Source organism: Solanum dulcamara, chromosome 4 (genome assembly GCF_947179165.1).
Source record: "Solanum dulcamara chromosome 4, daSolDulc1.2, whole genome shotgun sequence".
Lineage (NCBI taxonomy): Eukaryota > Viridiplantae > Streptophyta > Magnoliopsida > Solanales > Solanaceae > Solanum > Solanum dulcamara.
The window spans coordinates 4,437,032-4,453,450 of NC_077240.1; the positions used below are offsets into that span (position 1 = coordinate 4,437,032).

The window sequence follows — 16,419 nt, forward strand, 5'->3', positions numbered from 1 at the left end:
GAGTTGTGACGACCAAACAGATCTGTTTGGAGTTTACTTGGGTTATTCTCATGTGATCTCCATTACTGCTGTCATAAATACAAAAGTACTAATCTAATGATGTGCTGTTGTTGTCTTACGTTAGTGAAAACCTCTTAAAGTAGCTAGGTTTTTACTGATTTTTTGAGTTTAATTAACATCTATATAGTTGGAATTATAAAAGGATTTTCTATTCTATCAAATTACCTCAAGACATAACTACAAATGATTGACCTTTAATTATAATGTAAAATTTATAATTTATAGTTGAGTTAAACTAACAATTTACTTCTTATAATGGTATTATATATGCTCATTTTAATTCGTGATTTACTTAATGTTGAGTTTCTATTTTATGTTGTATTGTATATGTGCTCTAGCTATCCAATTCTAAAGGTATTCATATTTGTGCATTAGTGATGAATTGTTTGATGTCCTTATATAATTTTGAGTTATTTTCGACTCATGAACTAATTTTTTTAGCTGAAAATTAAACTTTGATGAGATTTTCTTACACTTACCATTTCCACGCATGCATCAAATTCAAATACTAAAAACCAAAATGATGGTGGGCCTAATCACATAATTAGGGCTAATTGGTATTGGAACAAATATCATGCAACGTAAATTTTTGTTCCACTCTTTCACCAAAAAAGGGAAAGTAGAAAAAAAAAAACTCAAATGAGGTGATCTGACCCTTTTTAAGTTCAAACTTTATGATTAATATGTGATAATTAATTTATAGTAATTGAAATATTGAAAAGACAAGTTACCTATAAATAATAATTTGAGTATATGCATAATGGAACAGCTGGCACGGGGGTTTAATTTGGTGGTCCATTTGATTAGGCCCAAATCGCGTAGAGTAAAAGGAATTGTGTCTATTACTTTAAATAATTCTTTACACCTCTACTCAAGTAATGCTTTGACATGACGTAAAAATGTTTCTTCCTTACCGTTGCCTTGTCATTTTCCTAAACTTCTTTCTAGCAAATCCAAAAAAAATACATTAAACAAGACCCATAATTCAAATATAGCAGAAGTTTTCCGTTAAACTACAAAACATACATCTTTTTCAAAGCTTACGTAAAATTGTGCTTTGAATTTTGCTCATGATTTTATACACGAGTGTTATATAAATTTGGTAGTTTTAGAATGAGGAGCAGAGGCAGTAAAGGGTTTAGGGGTTCATTCGAATCTTCTTTAATAAAAAATTATATTATTAATACATGATTAATTTTTTTCGTTTATAAATATAGAGTTAATATTTTCTTTAACTTTTTCGTGAGTTTATATTTTCCTATTTTGATGACCTTGATGGAAGTTTTGGCTGTTTCATTGTTTATAACAATGCCAAATCCTTTTTCATATTTCTTAAATTTGATATCTAATCAAACTAAATGGTATAAATTGAAAGGGAGAAATTGGTCAAAGTAGCACATGTAATTCGGCTATCCTAGTGAACTGGTATATCGTCCGCTATTTTATTGGCTGTTTATGTGGGCTTTGTAACTTGACACTAGCAATGGATAATCAGCCCATCAGCGGGCCTAATTATGTAGATGAAAGGGCAATATGGTCAATAAAACAGAAAGTCCAAAAGGCGCGGTTACCCTGGTTTTTACGGACACAAAAAACCCTATGCCACACTTATCTCTGCAAATTCAAAATATACCAAAAAGCTACAGCAAGAAGATAATGGCGGTGTCCTTGGGGTTATTCTCGGTATTCTCGACCGGCGAAACCGCGTCGTTTGCAAAATCAGCTTCCTTCTCCTCAGTTAGGCTTGCGGCTCCGCTTGCTGCTCATCATACTATCCTGCGCACTGTGCGGACGGTCACCTTCGCGACGGCTTCTAAGCCGGCTGCAGAGCCGAAGAAGCGTGAACCTAGGGGGATTATGAAGCCGCGTCGAGTATCGCCCGAAATGCAGGCTTTCCTTGGTGGCATGTCTGAGGTTCCTCGAACTCAAGCCCTCAAGTTGATTTGGGCACACATCAAAGCGAACGACCTTCAGGTATACCCCGTTTACGCTTCACCGGTTATCCTCTACGAGCTTACCAATAAGTTATTATGATGCTATTGGGGATGTTGCCTGTTTAATAGTGTTCTGTTTTGTACTTGATTTTGGCTAAGGCTGTTGTTTAGATTTTTTTTCTGTTTTAGGTGGGTTCATTTTAGAATGAGTGGACTTATTTTGATTATGCTAACTTATCAATTGCTGAAAGGTTGAGTATTACTTCTCTCTGATTACGGTTTTATGTGGTTTGTTCATTGGCAATTTTCTTTGTTGTGTTGTTGTAATGCTTATTTTATGATTGATTAGGTTGTCTAAATATGGGTTTCCACTTAAACTTTCTTAGTAATTAGATGTGTAGTAGTAATATGCTATTATGTATGTATACTATAGAGCTTTTTCCGAAGGATGGTTTTTGATATTAGTTGGTTATATGCTAAATTCCTAATTTGTCTTTGCGCTTCAATGTTAAATTGGAGTACTTCCTTTTTCCATGCTATTTTACAGTCTCTTAAAATGCAACATAAGTCTATGTCATCTTCTGTTGTTGTTGGGGATTCAGCTACTAGCTTTTCATACTTTGTAGCTTTCAGTTAAGAATTGGTGGCCAGATTCTTGCTGGCATGTGGTATCAAAACTACTAGTTTACTGATGCAAAGTGGCAATCTGTAAAAAGTGCAATACAATACAGATGAAAGGGTGATTGAGAAGACCAGAGTGTGTTTCTGTTCTGTAATTCCATTGAGAAGTCTTATAAATCTATGGATTGTTTGTTTGAAACAGCCTCTCTGCCTCTACGAAGACCCCACTTGGTATGTTGTTGTTGATAGAAGCCAAACAGCATGATGTCATTGAGCTCTTTCATGGCCTTGCATACTGCGTAAAACGTAGCAAGCTGATGATCTATGTTTTCTAGTTCTTAATAGATTTTCACCCCCCTTTAAAACCAATTGCAGTGAATCCTTGTGATGACATAAACCCTGACATTTGACTCAAGTTGTTCACTCTATCTGAAGGTTTATGACATTTGGCTTTCATAATTGGTTGTCAAACTCTCATCAGGATGTATAATGTGGTGAAGATGGAGAACTTGTATGTATTTTAGTGTAAGAAAGATCCAGAATTTCGTGGAGACTGGCTTTCAATGCAGCTTTTTCATTACATGTTTGCTGTTTTGGTCAAACTTCAATGAACTTGTTGTGGAACTTTCATGAGGTTTTATCATTTTTGCAAATTATATTTGATATGGTTACTTTCACACCTGATATTTTATCTAGAAGTATGTTGAGGGAGAACATACTGGTTCTAATCTATACCACGTGGGTTTGATGTCGGTCTATTTAGTGTAATTAGTACGTTGAATTTTTTGCTATCTATTGTTGATACATAACGTTATTGCTATAATTTACCTGAGAAGGTCAGTGTAAAGAAGGCAATGCTTTCTGCTAGTGATCTCCACTGTTTGTGTTGCCAATTCTTTTTGAAGTGCATTATCCTACCCGTTCTTTTATTATGTGTTTAACTTCTATGTATAGTTGGGTTGATACTTAACGATATGTTGCCTTTGTAGGATCCTCAAAACAAGAAGGTCATAATTTGCGATGAGAAGTTGAAGACAATTTTTGGAGGAAAGGAGCGTGTTGGGTTCCTTGAGATTGCCGGTTTGATTAGTCCTCACTTTCTTAAATGATCTAAAGGAAAGCCTAGAAGGGAAACTTCTTTTTTTTGTAAATTAGGCTTTACTAGGAATCGTGCTGCTTTATTAATTAGCTTATCTAAACATCTTTGGAGGCGCCCTAACCTACGAAGATCACTCTTTTGTGAAAGTTTTGATTTTGGTATTCAGATCTACATATGAAGGTTTGCCGATGCTAGATTAGTAGCCAGTGGATTGTCAATCATAAACATATTGCAGCTTTATATGCTGTATGCTATGCACGGGGCATATTTAGAACAAGTTTCGGCTTGGCTGCTGCACTTACTGAACTTTGATAAGGTCAAATGTACTGAATATTAGGGATTTTTCCCTTGCATATGCATATGACAATATCCAGTATAATTTCTATGTTTGAATGAAGTTTGTGAAATCATCAGCCCATTCACTTTACTTGCAGGACTAACATTACTACATGTCTATGCAACCTTACTACTACCTCGTACAGTACTGTTAGTTTTAGGTAGGGATATGTTTAATACATTTCATAGCCAGTTTTTTCTTCGTATAGGAAGGACAGAAATTGTTGTTGGGAAGAAACAAATTTGTATTCCCACCAACATCACCTTATTTTGGGAAAATATATTAATTTAGATTACAGCAGAAACGAAAAAGTTTAGTTGATTATATGACTAAAGTTTTGGTGGGACAGATATCAATTTAAGGTAATACCATAATTTTGTACCGAGGTTGAAGCTTTGAAACCTTAAAGAAATTTTAAATGTGACGTGTTGGGTTAGGTTGAATTTGAGTTCAAAAGATATTCAATTTTGATATCTAGCTCGGATGGACTCCACTTTGAAATTTGAGGTGATTTTGGAAAGAATTAAAGAAGTTGAAAATTTGGAGTTCTTGGTGCTTTTGAAGAAGAAACAAAAATAATATATTTGATCCAAAACGTCAATTGAAACATGTTAAAAGTTGTTTGTGTTGTTTTGTAAAATCGGAATTAAAAAATAATGACAGAGATGATTTTTTTTCCTCAAACGGTAATAACATAGATGAGCCGAATTTTTAACGAATACAAATGGAAGGGATGATATAAAAATTATGATAAAATAAGAGGTGTAATTTTTCGAAATTAGTTATGAAAATATCTTAGGAACACAAAATAAGTGGCCACGAAATGCAAAGACGATAGGAGTATTTTGCTATTACAGAAGGTGTGAGATGGCGGACAAATTAGGTCTTCCTCTTCTACTACCAAACCCTCCACCTTCAAAATCTATCTTTCAAGACCCACATCCTCACTTCACTGTTTCCTCTAATCAACCTTTAGCTCCATTCTTAAATGACCTCTTTCACCATCAAAATCCCAACACCTCTCCTAACTTCCCTTCTACTTCCACTCAATCACCTCAAATTCCTCAATCCATTAATTTCCCTTCTCCTATCCCCAGAACACGACGGCGTATTATTGGCAAGGACAATGATTCCAACAGAGGTAAACCATGGAATCCTCATCGACTTTCCCCTCAAGGTGAGAAAGTTCTTCAAACCCTTATCGATCCAGAATTCCAACTCGAAAATATTCACCAAATTTTGCTTAGTTTGTATACTGTGCATCGTTTAGAAGGTTCTGAATTGGATACAGAGTCTTTGAGTTTTGATATTTTGGGTATTATAAAGGGTTTAGGGTACTATAAAAAATATGACTTGGCGTTGAATGTGTTTGAGTGGGTGAGGAATCGACCAAATTCTGGGATTTTGTTAAATGGTTCTGTAATTGCTGTGGTTATAAGTATGCTTGGCAAAGAAGGGAGGATTTCGGTGGCTTCATCTTTGCTTCATAATCTGCATAAAGATGGTTTTGGTATTGATGTTTATGCGTATACTTCTCTAATTACTGCATTTGCGCGTAATGGGAGGTATAGGGATGCTGTCATGGTTTACAAGAAAATGGAGGAGGAAGGGTGCCAACCTACTTTAATCACATACAATGTGATTTTGAATGTTTATGGGAAAATGGGTATGCCTTGGAGTAGAATTTCGGCTGTGTTTGAAGGTATGAAGAACTCTGGAGTTGTTCCTGATGCTTATACCTATAATACTCTTATTACTTGTTGTCGTCGGGGATCTTTGTATGAGGAGGCTAGGCAGATTTTTGAGGAGATGAAACTAGGAGGCTTTCTTCCTGATAAAGTTACATACAATGCTTTATTAGATGTGTATGGGAGGTCTAGGAGGCCAGAAGAAGCTATGGAGGTTTTACAAGAGATGGAGGTGCATGGGTTTTTGCCCAGTATTGTGACTTATAATTCCTTGGTATCTGCTTATGCTAGGGATGGTCTGATGGAGGAAGCAATGGAGCTGAAAGCCAAGATGATAGATAAAGGGATTAAGCCTGATGTTTTTACGTATACCACCTTATTCTCCGGATTTGAGAAGGCTGGGAAGGATGAATCGGCAATGAGAATATTTGAGGAGATGACAAGTGCAGGTATTAAACCAAACATCTGCACTTTCAATGCTCTTATTAAGATGTATGGAAACAGGGGAAAATTCACTGAAATGATGAAGGGTTTAGATGATATCAGGATGTTTGGTTGTTCCCCAGATATTGTCACTTGGAATACGCTCCTAGCCGTGTTTGGCCAGAATGGAATGGATTCAGAAGTCACTGGAGTGTTCAAAGAAATGAAGAGAGCAGGGTTTGTAGCTGAGCGGGACACCTTCAACACATTAATTGGTGCTTACAGTCGTTGTGGAGCTTTTGATCAAGCTATGGTCATTTACAGGCGAATGTTAGATGCAGGGGTCACTCCGGATCTCTCCACATATAATGCTGTTCTAGCAGCATTGGCTCGGGGAGGGCTATGGGAACAGTCTGAAAAGGTACTTGCAGAAATGAAAGATGGTCGTTGTAAACCCAATGAGCTAACGTACAGTTCCTTACTTCATGCGTATGCCAATGGGAAAGAGATTGACAGGATTCATTCTCTTGCAGAAGAGATATACTCTTCTGTAATCCAACCTCATGTTGTGCTTCTGAAGACCCTTGTATTAGTTTATAGCAAAAGTGATCTTTTAGTGGAGACCGAACGAGCTTTTTTCGAGTTAAGAAGTAGAGGTTTCTCGCCAGACATAACCACCTTAAATGCCATGCTTTCCATTTATGGTCGGAAGCAAATGGTTACAAAGGCAGCTGAGATCATGAACTTCATGAAAGATACTGGTTTCACTCCTAGTTTGACTACATATAACAGTTTGATGTATATGTACAGCCGGTCTAGCAATTATGAGAAATCGGAGCAACTGCTAATGGAAATTATAGCAAAAGGAGTCAGGCCTGATATTATTTCATATAACACAGTAATATATGCGTATTGTAGAAATGGGCGGATGAGAGACGCCTCACGAATCTTTACAGAAATGAAGGAATCTGGAATTGTTCCTGATGTGATCACATATAATACCTTTGTTTCAAGTTATGCAGCTGATGCAATGTTTATTGATGCCATTGAAGTGGTTCGTTACATGATCAAACAAGGTTGTAAGCCGAATGATAACACATATAACTCCATTATAGACTCATATTGTAAACTCAACCGGAGAGATGAAGCTCTGGCTTTTATTAAGAACCTCCGTAAGCTTAATCCTCACGTTTCTAAGGAAGAAGAGACTAGATTATCAGCGCGGTTGATGAAGAAATGAGTTTTCTTTTTAATGGATTATAGTTTAGTAGCAACACCGTTTTGCTGTATTCTCTTCCTTTTTCCATGTTATATACATGTACACTGCGAAAATATGAGCAGTGTGCTAATTGTTGTATATAGAACTTCTTTTACAATCTTGGAGATCCTTGTTGGAGTTTGCTTGGCATAGACAAGGTTTGATGTTAGTTGCTAGGATTGATGAAGCTCTTAGTTAAATTATGACATTTGTTGTACCAAAATGCAAACTTGTTAATGATCTATCTTCTGTTCAATTGACATTTTGTTAACCTTTCAATTCATTGTGCATGTACATTGCCATTTTTTTTACATTTGCATTATATCAACGCAGGATAAGTGTTAGACTTTGGATAACTTCTTTTGAAGAATCCCCAATGAATTTCAAAACTGACGATTTGTGTAAATTTACGAATAGAGAGACCACACACCTATAACTACATTCTACAAGATAGAGAAATAATCTGATTATCATATTATTCAACTTTTTGCCCAGCAAGAATGCAAAATACAAGAAAACCTGGGAATTTTCATAAGGGATTTCCAGAAAACTTCCCTACCTAAATGTCAGCTCAAAATAACAGGAGTCCGTTTTTGCACTATATATATCAAAGCACAATCCGTCTGAAAAGAACAAAACAATGGGTTTGGTCAGATCCTAAACTGAACTTCTGCTCTCAATTCATCCAATCAACCACCCATAACCCCGGTTTATCTACATCAAACTTGTATTCTCTCCATGTAATACTTTGTTTCTGTCGCTATTTTCCTATACAGTAATATTATATACTGAATATACCACCCTCTTGTTGCGGTTTTTGGCTGTTCAAAAAGCTCCAATCACTGGGTTCTCCTCAGCATCATCTGAATTAAATGAGAAAACGTCTACAGGTGCGGTGATAGAGCCAAGAGTGCCTTTGGAGTGGAAGGATTCTTTCTGTTGATCAAGGTAGATCACAATAACTGTTATATCATCATGGAAATATCGCCTAATCCCCTTTTCTATCTTCTGTATGTCCCTGTACCTCATCTCCCTCTTCTTAGCAGCCTCCTGAAGGGCTGCTCGCACCAGTCTCTTAGCTATTCCCTGCAAGTACATCAACCAAATAAACAGCATAAGACATATCTTAACTACAAATTTTACAAATCAAGGAACTGGTTCACCAAAACAGGATGAGCTATACAAAAGTAAAAGTAGCAAACCCACATACTCAGACTTGCATCCAGGGACTGTAGTGAAGGCTGAGCATAGCTGAGTAACTTGGCTGAAATGCTGAATGAAATGTCTCCGACTACTTTTTAATGCAATCTACACTTTTACCCAGAGACGACAGATCTAGGATTTATACTTGACGTGTTCAACCTTTAAAGTTTCTTAGAGCTAAATTCATTGTACTTTTGAGATTATAGGTTAAAAGTTTAATATTTATTGAAAGTTGAATGGTGTTTAACATATACAACTATGTTCCGTGACAAAAAAAATACCGAGTTCAATTGAACCCATAGATTATAAGCTTCAACCACCTCGACTTTACGAATATGCATAAATGCACACATTTCCATTAGTTCACCAGGAGACAACAATGAAACAATTGGAACTTACAGCTCTTGGGTTTTTAAATACTATTTCCACAGCTAATTGATCACTTAATTGTTCCCAGAGGCCATCAGAAGCAAATATAAGGAATAGATCATGAGGCCTAATACTTCTTGTAACAATTGAAGGCTCTGCTGTCAGTACAGGCCGCTTCAGAGGTACAGGATTCCCATATCGTTGGAAGATAGGATCCCTGTTAAATTCAGGTTTCTTCAAATAGGCGTCTCCAATAGATCTTGAGACCTGCAAATTAAGATATAAGTTAGTATCATCCAAAGATCTCCAGTAGACCACACAAGACTGGAGAGAAAACGGACAAATGACTACAGATAGAGTGCAAACATTCCATGTTTTTTATCAGCAGAAAACAAACATACTCTAGGTCTAATAGTTAGATAACCATCACAGGAATCTAGAGCCTTTTCCGCCAGCAAGATGGTCAAGAAGTAAAACGGAGAGGATAAATTTTCTACAAAATCAGAACTCATCGCTTTATAAAATCTTCATGAGCGTCTCATGTAGGGAATACAGGCTTCCTCTAACTTGAACTGCATGAAACAGTGGATCAAGAGGCATAGCGTGTGATTCCTGGAAGAGTAGGAAGATATGAAACCTTAAGAACACGTAGGACAAAGATAAACAGAAATTCCCTATCAGTATGCACACAAAATAAAATGGAGCATAATTACCACAGTTTATGCTCTGAAGCCTAAAATTTCCCAAGTCATACAATATACACATCACATCTCATAAATTCAGGGCTCAGCAATAATGAACCTGACTGAAAGAGAGTAAAATATAACCACCATCAAACCAACAGGACAACCATCTAAGATTAAAGAGATAAGGTTTGTGCAAAATAAAGATGAAACTAATGTTGTGAAAGGAGGCCTATATACTACAAGATTAGTTGGAACAACATAAAATCAGCACCGAGCAAAGTAAAAGCGTGAATTGTATAACCTGGACTATTCAGATAGAACATCATTCCCACCTGGAAAGTTCAAGTAATACATATTCTCACATTTAGAACACATAAAAACTTGACTGTTCATCAACTGACAAAACAAGCAAGATCTCACCTGAATTATGCCTTTAATCCTCCAAACACCTCGAATGTATACCACTATAGCCTGATCATCAGGATGAAGTGATTCAACTTCTTTTCGCACTTCCTCACATGAAACATTGTGATCAGTTGATAACCTTTCTGCAACCACAGAATTTTTTTCCTCATCAAAACCTCTGCGTCCAAGAACTGCCCTAGAATCTCCTAAATTAGCCACATACAATTCACCCTCAGAAATTGCACCAACCAAACAACATGATCCAGCAGATGCAATTTTTGGCGTTACAGGCAATGATCTCTTCACCAATTGAATAAAATCCTCTTCTGTAGCATTAAATGCTCTCTTTATAACATCTGACGACAAACCCCCTTGCTCTTTCGAAAACTCTACAAATTCAAAACCAAAATCGCTCATAAAAATTATTACTAACAGAAACCGTAGCTTAAACCTGTATAATAAAAAAAAAAAAATTAAAACCTTTGAGCAGAAATTGCAGAAATAAAATACCTAATAACTCATATCATATGATACTTATCATATAAAATTAATACCTAACAATAAATATTATCATATACTTGATCTAAGGTTCATAATCAATCTTAGTGGTAGCAGCTTCCAAGCATGACCCACAAAAGTATATAACAGGAAAAACTGAAAAAACACGCTAAAACAGAAGAAATTGCAGAAAGAAAGAGTGACCCACAAAAGTATATGACGGGAAAATCTGAAAAATCACGCCAAAACAGATGAAATTGCAGAAACATAGAGTGACCCACAAATGAAATTGCAGAAACATAGAGTGACCCACAAAAGTATAGGACAGGACAAACTGAAAATCACGCTGAAACAGAAGAAATTGCAGAAACAAAGAGTGACCCACAAAAGTATACTGCACTAAAAACTGAAAAATAAGGTCAAAATAGAAGAAAATCACATACTATGCAAATAAGAAAAGAGGTGTCTGTTGACAAAACGGGAGGCTTCAGGTCCACCATGTCCATCATAAACACCAACATAGGTAGCAGAAGGAGAAGTAAATACTTGACTTTGGTCTTCAAGAGAGGAATTAGCTTGAACGACGGCGATTGAGAAGTCGCCGGAAGCATGAGGTTTCAGGTCCATATGCCATAAAAGCCCATCTCCGTTTATTCTCCCAAAACACCTCTCCAATGGCTTACAACACGATCGAATCATCATACTCTTCTCTCCGATAGCTATTTGATCAAAATTTACAAACCACAATTTTGCCACAAAAAGAAAAAAAACTGTATAAAGGGATTTGTTCAGAGAAAGTATCGGAAAAGTTGTAATTCGAAAAAGGAAGAAGTAAAGAGACCTTTCACGCGTTTCTCTTTATATTTATACTCAACTTCTATCACAGTTGGTTGTTCCTTTGTTTTCTCGCTGACCCTTGAAGTTTGATTTGATAAATAAATTTAAAAAAATTATGATCTTAATTATATATATATAATTATAAATTATTTTATTAAAAAATAAAAGAAAACTTGATTATTTCTAATTAAGAAAACGACATTTTTTTTGAATGAATGGAAAAGAAAAGTTTGATACATAAATTGAGATATAAAAAATAGTAATTTAAAAAGAATTATCTAATTAGATATACATTTATATTATATGTATTAATTTTATTCATATTTTAATTAATTATATATTATTTCACTATTTAAAAATATAATCTAGAATACCATAATTATGTATTTGCACATGTAATTTATTCCGTAATTCGCGTCTTCAATTCTAATCAACATACTCCCTTTTTTTCTTAATTTAAGTCTTTTGATTACGTTCTTTATTTAGATACACTTAATTATATATGTATTTGGCTAACATATATCTAGACGCTCAGATATAAATAGCCGAGTTGAATTATGTTAGAATTCGTAACATTGCAAATTCAAATTAAAAAAAAAAATTAGCTACTAAACTCTAGTGGATTTGTGTTATTTCATTATTTTATCTTCTTTTTCTGTTATGTGTTAAATTTTGTATTGGATTATGGCTGACTCGAACATGAGAGGGATACTTATCCTTCGTCGCAATATTTGAGTATTATTTTACTAGCTTTTGAGTTACATAAATTTGTAATAAAAGTTATTGTACTAATTATTAATAATTGTCAATTTAAGTTAATCATAGAAAATAAGATTATATACTATTAATGTACATAATTTATTTATTTATTTATTTTTGTAGAAAGAAACTGTAAAATAACTCTTTTTAAGGATATCACCATTCATTAGCATTGAAATAACTAGGTGTGTATTCTTTTCTCAAAAAGTTGGTTCCTTTACTTAGAGATGACATTTCAGGTCAGTTTTCTCTTTCCCTGTGATTTACGTTACTTATAATCTGCAATAGAAAAAATCATTCAAAATATCTATAGTTGATTTTAATTATCATATTTTGCTATACAAAAGTTAAACTATGTTAACCTTTATCATATTGACATAAAAAAAAAGAGGCAATTTATAGTACTTTTTGTATTGTATTTGAATATATAAGTTTTAATTTTAAAATATTTTATTGATATAATTTAATTTAATTTTAAAAATTAATTAATTTAGAATGGAGGAAGTATATAAGACTTTTTTCTTCATTTAGTCCGTTCACAGCGGAGATTAGATATAAAATAAGCCTTCTTTGTCACGTTTTTGGGGTCATATTATTTGATAGAATTTTTAGCCAAAATCATCCTTAAATTATATTCTAAGCTTAGATTACATTCTTAAAATATTATTTTTAGCAGAAAACATCCTTCAAGTATTTAAAATTTAACAATTTTCATCATTCTATTAGAATTTCTCAGAAAACTAACATATCCTACAAAAATCAAGCCACCCATTTGTATTTATTATTCTAAAATACGCCAAAAATATTATCGTGAATTTTTTGGGCAATTGAGTTTAGCATTATGCAAAATCTTTTAATTCATAGTTTTTTTCATTTATTTTTCATGTGATTTAATATTAAAAAAATTACCAATTGAAATATGCTTCTTCTCAACTGAATCTGCTTAAGCGGTGTTTGTAGGAGACTTCCACCTCTAATAATGGAGAATGAAACTCAAATGCGAGACATAATTAGAATTTTGATTAAAACTCGAATGCGAGACATAAATAAAATTTTGATCACCCTAATATCAGATTGCACCGAAAAATTAATGATCTAACTACAATTTGACTTTAAAAAAAAGGTGAAGATAATTAAGCTCCAGCTTCTTTCCGTTGGTGAAAGAGAAGAACAGCAGATCATGTATCATCACACCTTCCTAACATTATTTATTTTAGCAAACAATAGTATCCACGATTTTTAATATTCTTTTTTTTCAGGAGCTTTTTATAGGAGGTAACAAATTATTTAGAAATTTTTTTTGTTCACATGAATTGCACATGTTTTTGTAGAATCCCTTAATTTTTTGACAATATCTAACCGAATGATAAAAAATGTTAACTTTTAAATACTTGGAGAATGTTTTCTATCAGAAAATATATTTTAAGGATGTAATTTAAATTTGAAGTATAGTTTAAGAATGTTTTTGGCCAAAAACTCTTAGTTGATACAATTTGATATTTATGAGTAGAGTCAGAAGTCAAGCTAAGGCAGTTGGATTTTGGTAACAAAGCACTTTGTAATTTGTATTACCAAATAATTTGTATAATAAGATTTGTGTTTAATACTAATGTCTTGATCATAGTTACGTCTAATAAATAAAATATTCAAACCGTTGTGATGAGTTACCGACACTTTATTCTTCTTTTCTAAAATATGCCACGTTTTAATTTATTTTTTCTGTTTCATTTTAATTGGCAATACCTTTTTATTAGTCTATTTAAAAAAGAGTAAATTATATATTTTTTTATATTTGGTTAATGAGGATTTTTTATAACTAATTGAATAGATTTTATGACTTATTTAAAATTATAATTTTAAATTTTTTATAATTACATAAATATTGTTTAAGATTAAGACCATAAGTTATAAAGGCTTTTCTACACCTTTTTTTCAAATTTGAATTTGTACCAAATAAAACTAGCCAAACAAATTGCAATATTAAAGGAATAGATGATTTTGATATGTGTGTCTTCATTTGACACCTCTAATTTTGTAGATCTTTGTCAATATCGTGGATATTTGAATTTGGAATGGCAAAATTCAATTACTTTTAATAAGACAATATTTTTTTCTTTCTCATTTTAATTATTGCTTTAGCTCTTTTCACACCGTTCATTAAAAACTACAAGGTATAATTACAAGTACCAACTTTAGTCTTTAATCCTTAAAATGACAATTGTTTTGAGATAATTGTTTAAGTTAAAATAACACTTAAAAATGAGACGCATATAGATTAGTTTAATTTAGACCTAACATAATTCAAGACCAACATTCTTCTATTCATTGGAATCTTCAAATATAAAACCTTTTAATTCATTGGTCGTAAGATAAATTCGCATATTTATATAGAGAAACAAATTAACGACTAATTGTTGGTCTCAGAATAATAATTGGATGTTCATTGTTTGGTTTCTGTCTTAATAAGTATTTAATTAGACCCATCATATACATTAATTTTCCAGCTATGTAGAGAAAATGAATCGCATAACAAGACTTTGTCTAGCACTTGCAGACTTGCACCATAACATGGGCTGTTGACAGGACTTGCTAATAATTATGAGTATTTTTTCTAAAAAAAAGAAAGAGAAAAAACATAAAATTCTCCTAAACTTGTTCATACAACTTAATTTAGCAATGTAACTTTTTATGAACGTTTCTCTACCCTCCTAATTTAATTTAAATTGAATTTAACCCCTTAAAGAGTGACAAAATTTGTATCATCAACGTTCTATAAGCGTGTGAAGAAGGAAAATACACAGAGAACTGATTTAAACTTTACACATGTCATCTTTTTATTACTTAATGACTTATTTTACTAATTTTTAAATATTTTCTTTTTAATTAACTTTTCTCTGTCTATTCTTTTCTGCATCTTCTTCTCCCCCCTTTCTTTTTTTCAGTTTCTTATTTTTCCATTCAGTTCCATGTGAACATCTACTCCCAACTGCAATTTCTTCCACATATGTTCTTTTTTTTTTCTTTTCTTGTTTTTCTGTTGTTGTTTTTTGACGAAAAATTTGGTGTTTAATTTACCGACACCCCATTTTTGATATCAAAGAAGATTATTAGATCACCAGTTCAAAAAGTTATCAGAAAAGAAGTCTACTTCTACTAAAAAGTTTCGAGATATTGTTGGCAAAAAATAAATTAAGGAGATTTCGCCAATTCATCAATCAATTAATATTTTTATGCAAATAATTTTTTTAATTTTCGAGAAAAGTGGTGTAGTGTAGCTAAATCTAAACTGAAAATTGCAATTGAAATTTGAATTAAGATTTGTAGATTGAGGGGTAAATTCATCAACGAGTTTAAAATCTGACTCAATTTATTTTGGAGAAAATCATGGTGGGTGTAGTTTGGTTCAATGTGGGAATTGAGGTCTGCAAATAAAATATTGGAACCTATTTTCATTACAATTTTTTTTTTAGAGAAGATTCTTGTTTTTACATAAAGAGATAAAATTATTAGATCATGTAAGAAGAAAGTGAAAAAGAATTCACTGTAACTTTGTCTTTTACATATATATTATTCAATTTCACCATGAATATAAGAAAATGACAGAGCTATTGTTGAGGAGGATGCAAGCTTTGCGGATGACAATTAATGTTGGAAAAAAAATTATTATGAGAACTAAGTAATTATTTAGGAGTTAATGCGTGGACGAATGAAAACGCGCGTAGCTCAACAACATCCAATCTTCAACTGGGCTGGTGATGGAAGGGTTTGAAAAATATTAAAAGGATATTTAAACGTCCATATAATTAAAGTATTAAAGTAAATTTTGTTGTCAAATTCAAAAAAATTTGATGTATTTACTTTTTTTTTAAAAAAAAATTGTTATACAAGTAGAAAGAACACAATTAATTCAACCAAGTATGGATACCTTGTCAATTCAAGACTCAAGGGTATCTAAAATAGGAATCTGACTAATTCAACAATGACATATTGTTAGTTACACGAAACTTACATGTGTTTGGTGTCACTTAATTGAGAAACTAAGGGAAATAAAATATTTTAAGAATGACTCATATTTGTAAGATAATGTAATTTTCTCTAATTAGCATGCTTAAGAAGAGATAATATTTCATCAAATGACAAGTTTCCCACCAAGCATCAAATTTGTAATATGGAGTCCCAAGGAGGACGCAAAACAAAAAGGTCAAAGTCATCAAAAAAGAACTTCACATAAGAGACCACCAC

The 16,419-nt window shown here is 33.1% G+C and overlaps 3 protein-coding genes across 3 annotated transcripts; 2 read left to right on the forward strand and 1 right to left on the reverse strand.

Moving 5' to 3' along the window:
- The first annotated feature begins 1,618 nt into the window (after positions 1-1,618).
- Positions 1,619-4,121, forward strand: LOC129885621 (protein TRI1). Its single transcript, XM_055959970.1, has 2 exons — positions 1,619-2,034; positions 3,605-4,121. The coding sequence occupies exons 1-2, from the start codon at positions 1,660-1,662 to the stop codon at positions 3,722-3,724; spliced, it is 495 nt and encodes a 164-aa protein (XP_055815945.1). The 5' UTR covers positions 1,619-1,659; the 3' UTR covers positions 3,725-4,121.
- A 720-nt stretch (positions 4,122-4,841) lies between these two features.
- Positions 4,842-7,731, forward strand: LOC129885622 (pentatricopeptide repeat-containing protein At5g02860). The gene has a single exon (XM_055959971.1). It carries the CDS (start codon positions 4,919-4,921, stop codon positions 7,400-7,402), a length of 2,484 nt encoding a protein of 827 aa, XP_055815946.1. The 5' UTR covers positions 4,842-4,918; the 3' UTR covers positions 7,403-7,731.
- A 140-nt stretch (positions 7,732-7,871) lies between these two features.
- Positions 7,872-11,421, reverse strand: LOC129885623 (probable protein phosphatase 2C 63). Its single transcript, XM_055959972.1, has 4 exons — positions 11,025-11,421; positions 10,099-10,472; positions 9,023-9,259; positions 7,872-8,506 (listed from the first exon to the last, which is right to left on the reverse strand). The coding sequence occupies exons 1-4, from the start codon at positions 11,281-11,283 to the stop codon at positions 8,246-8,248; spliced, it is 1,131 nt and encodes a 376-aa protein (XP_055815947.1). The 5' UTR covers positions 11,284-11,421; the 3' UTR covers positions 7,872-8,245.
- Positions 11,422-16,419: the final 4,998 nt, after the last annotated feature.

What these genes read in the sequence shown, in the direction of transcription:
- LOC129885621 (XM_055959970.1), top strand. Translation starts at nt 1,660, where the DNA reads ATGCCACACTTATCTCTGCAAATTCAAAATATACCAAAAAGCTACAGC. An exon ending in TCAAAGCGAACGACCTTCAG is followed by an intron (nt 2,035 to 3,604) that starts GTATACCCCGTT and finishes TTGCCTTTGTAG; the next exon opens with GATCCTCAAAACAAGAAGGT.
- LOC129885622 (XM_055959971.1), top strand. Translation starts at nt 4,919, where the DNA reads ATGGCGGACAAATTAGGTCTTCCTCTTCTACTACCAAACCCTCCACCT.
- LOC129885623 (XM_055959972.1), bottom strand. Translation starts at nt 11,283, where the DNA reads ATGATGATTCGATCGTGTTGTAAGCCATTGGAGAGGTGTTTTGGGAGA. An exon ending in GGATTAAAGGCATAATTCAG is followed by an intron (nt 9,260 to 10,098) that starts GTGAGATCTTGC and finishes CTTAATTTGCAG; the next exon opens with GTCTCAAGATCTATTGGAGA. An exon ending in TATTTAAAAACCCAAGAGCT is followed by an intron (nt 8,507 to 9,022) that starts GTAAGTTCCAAT and finishes ATGTACTTGCAG; the next exon opens with GGAATAGCTAAGAGACTGGT.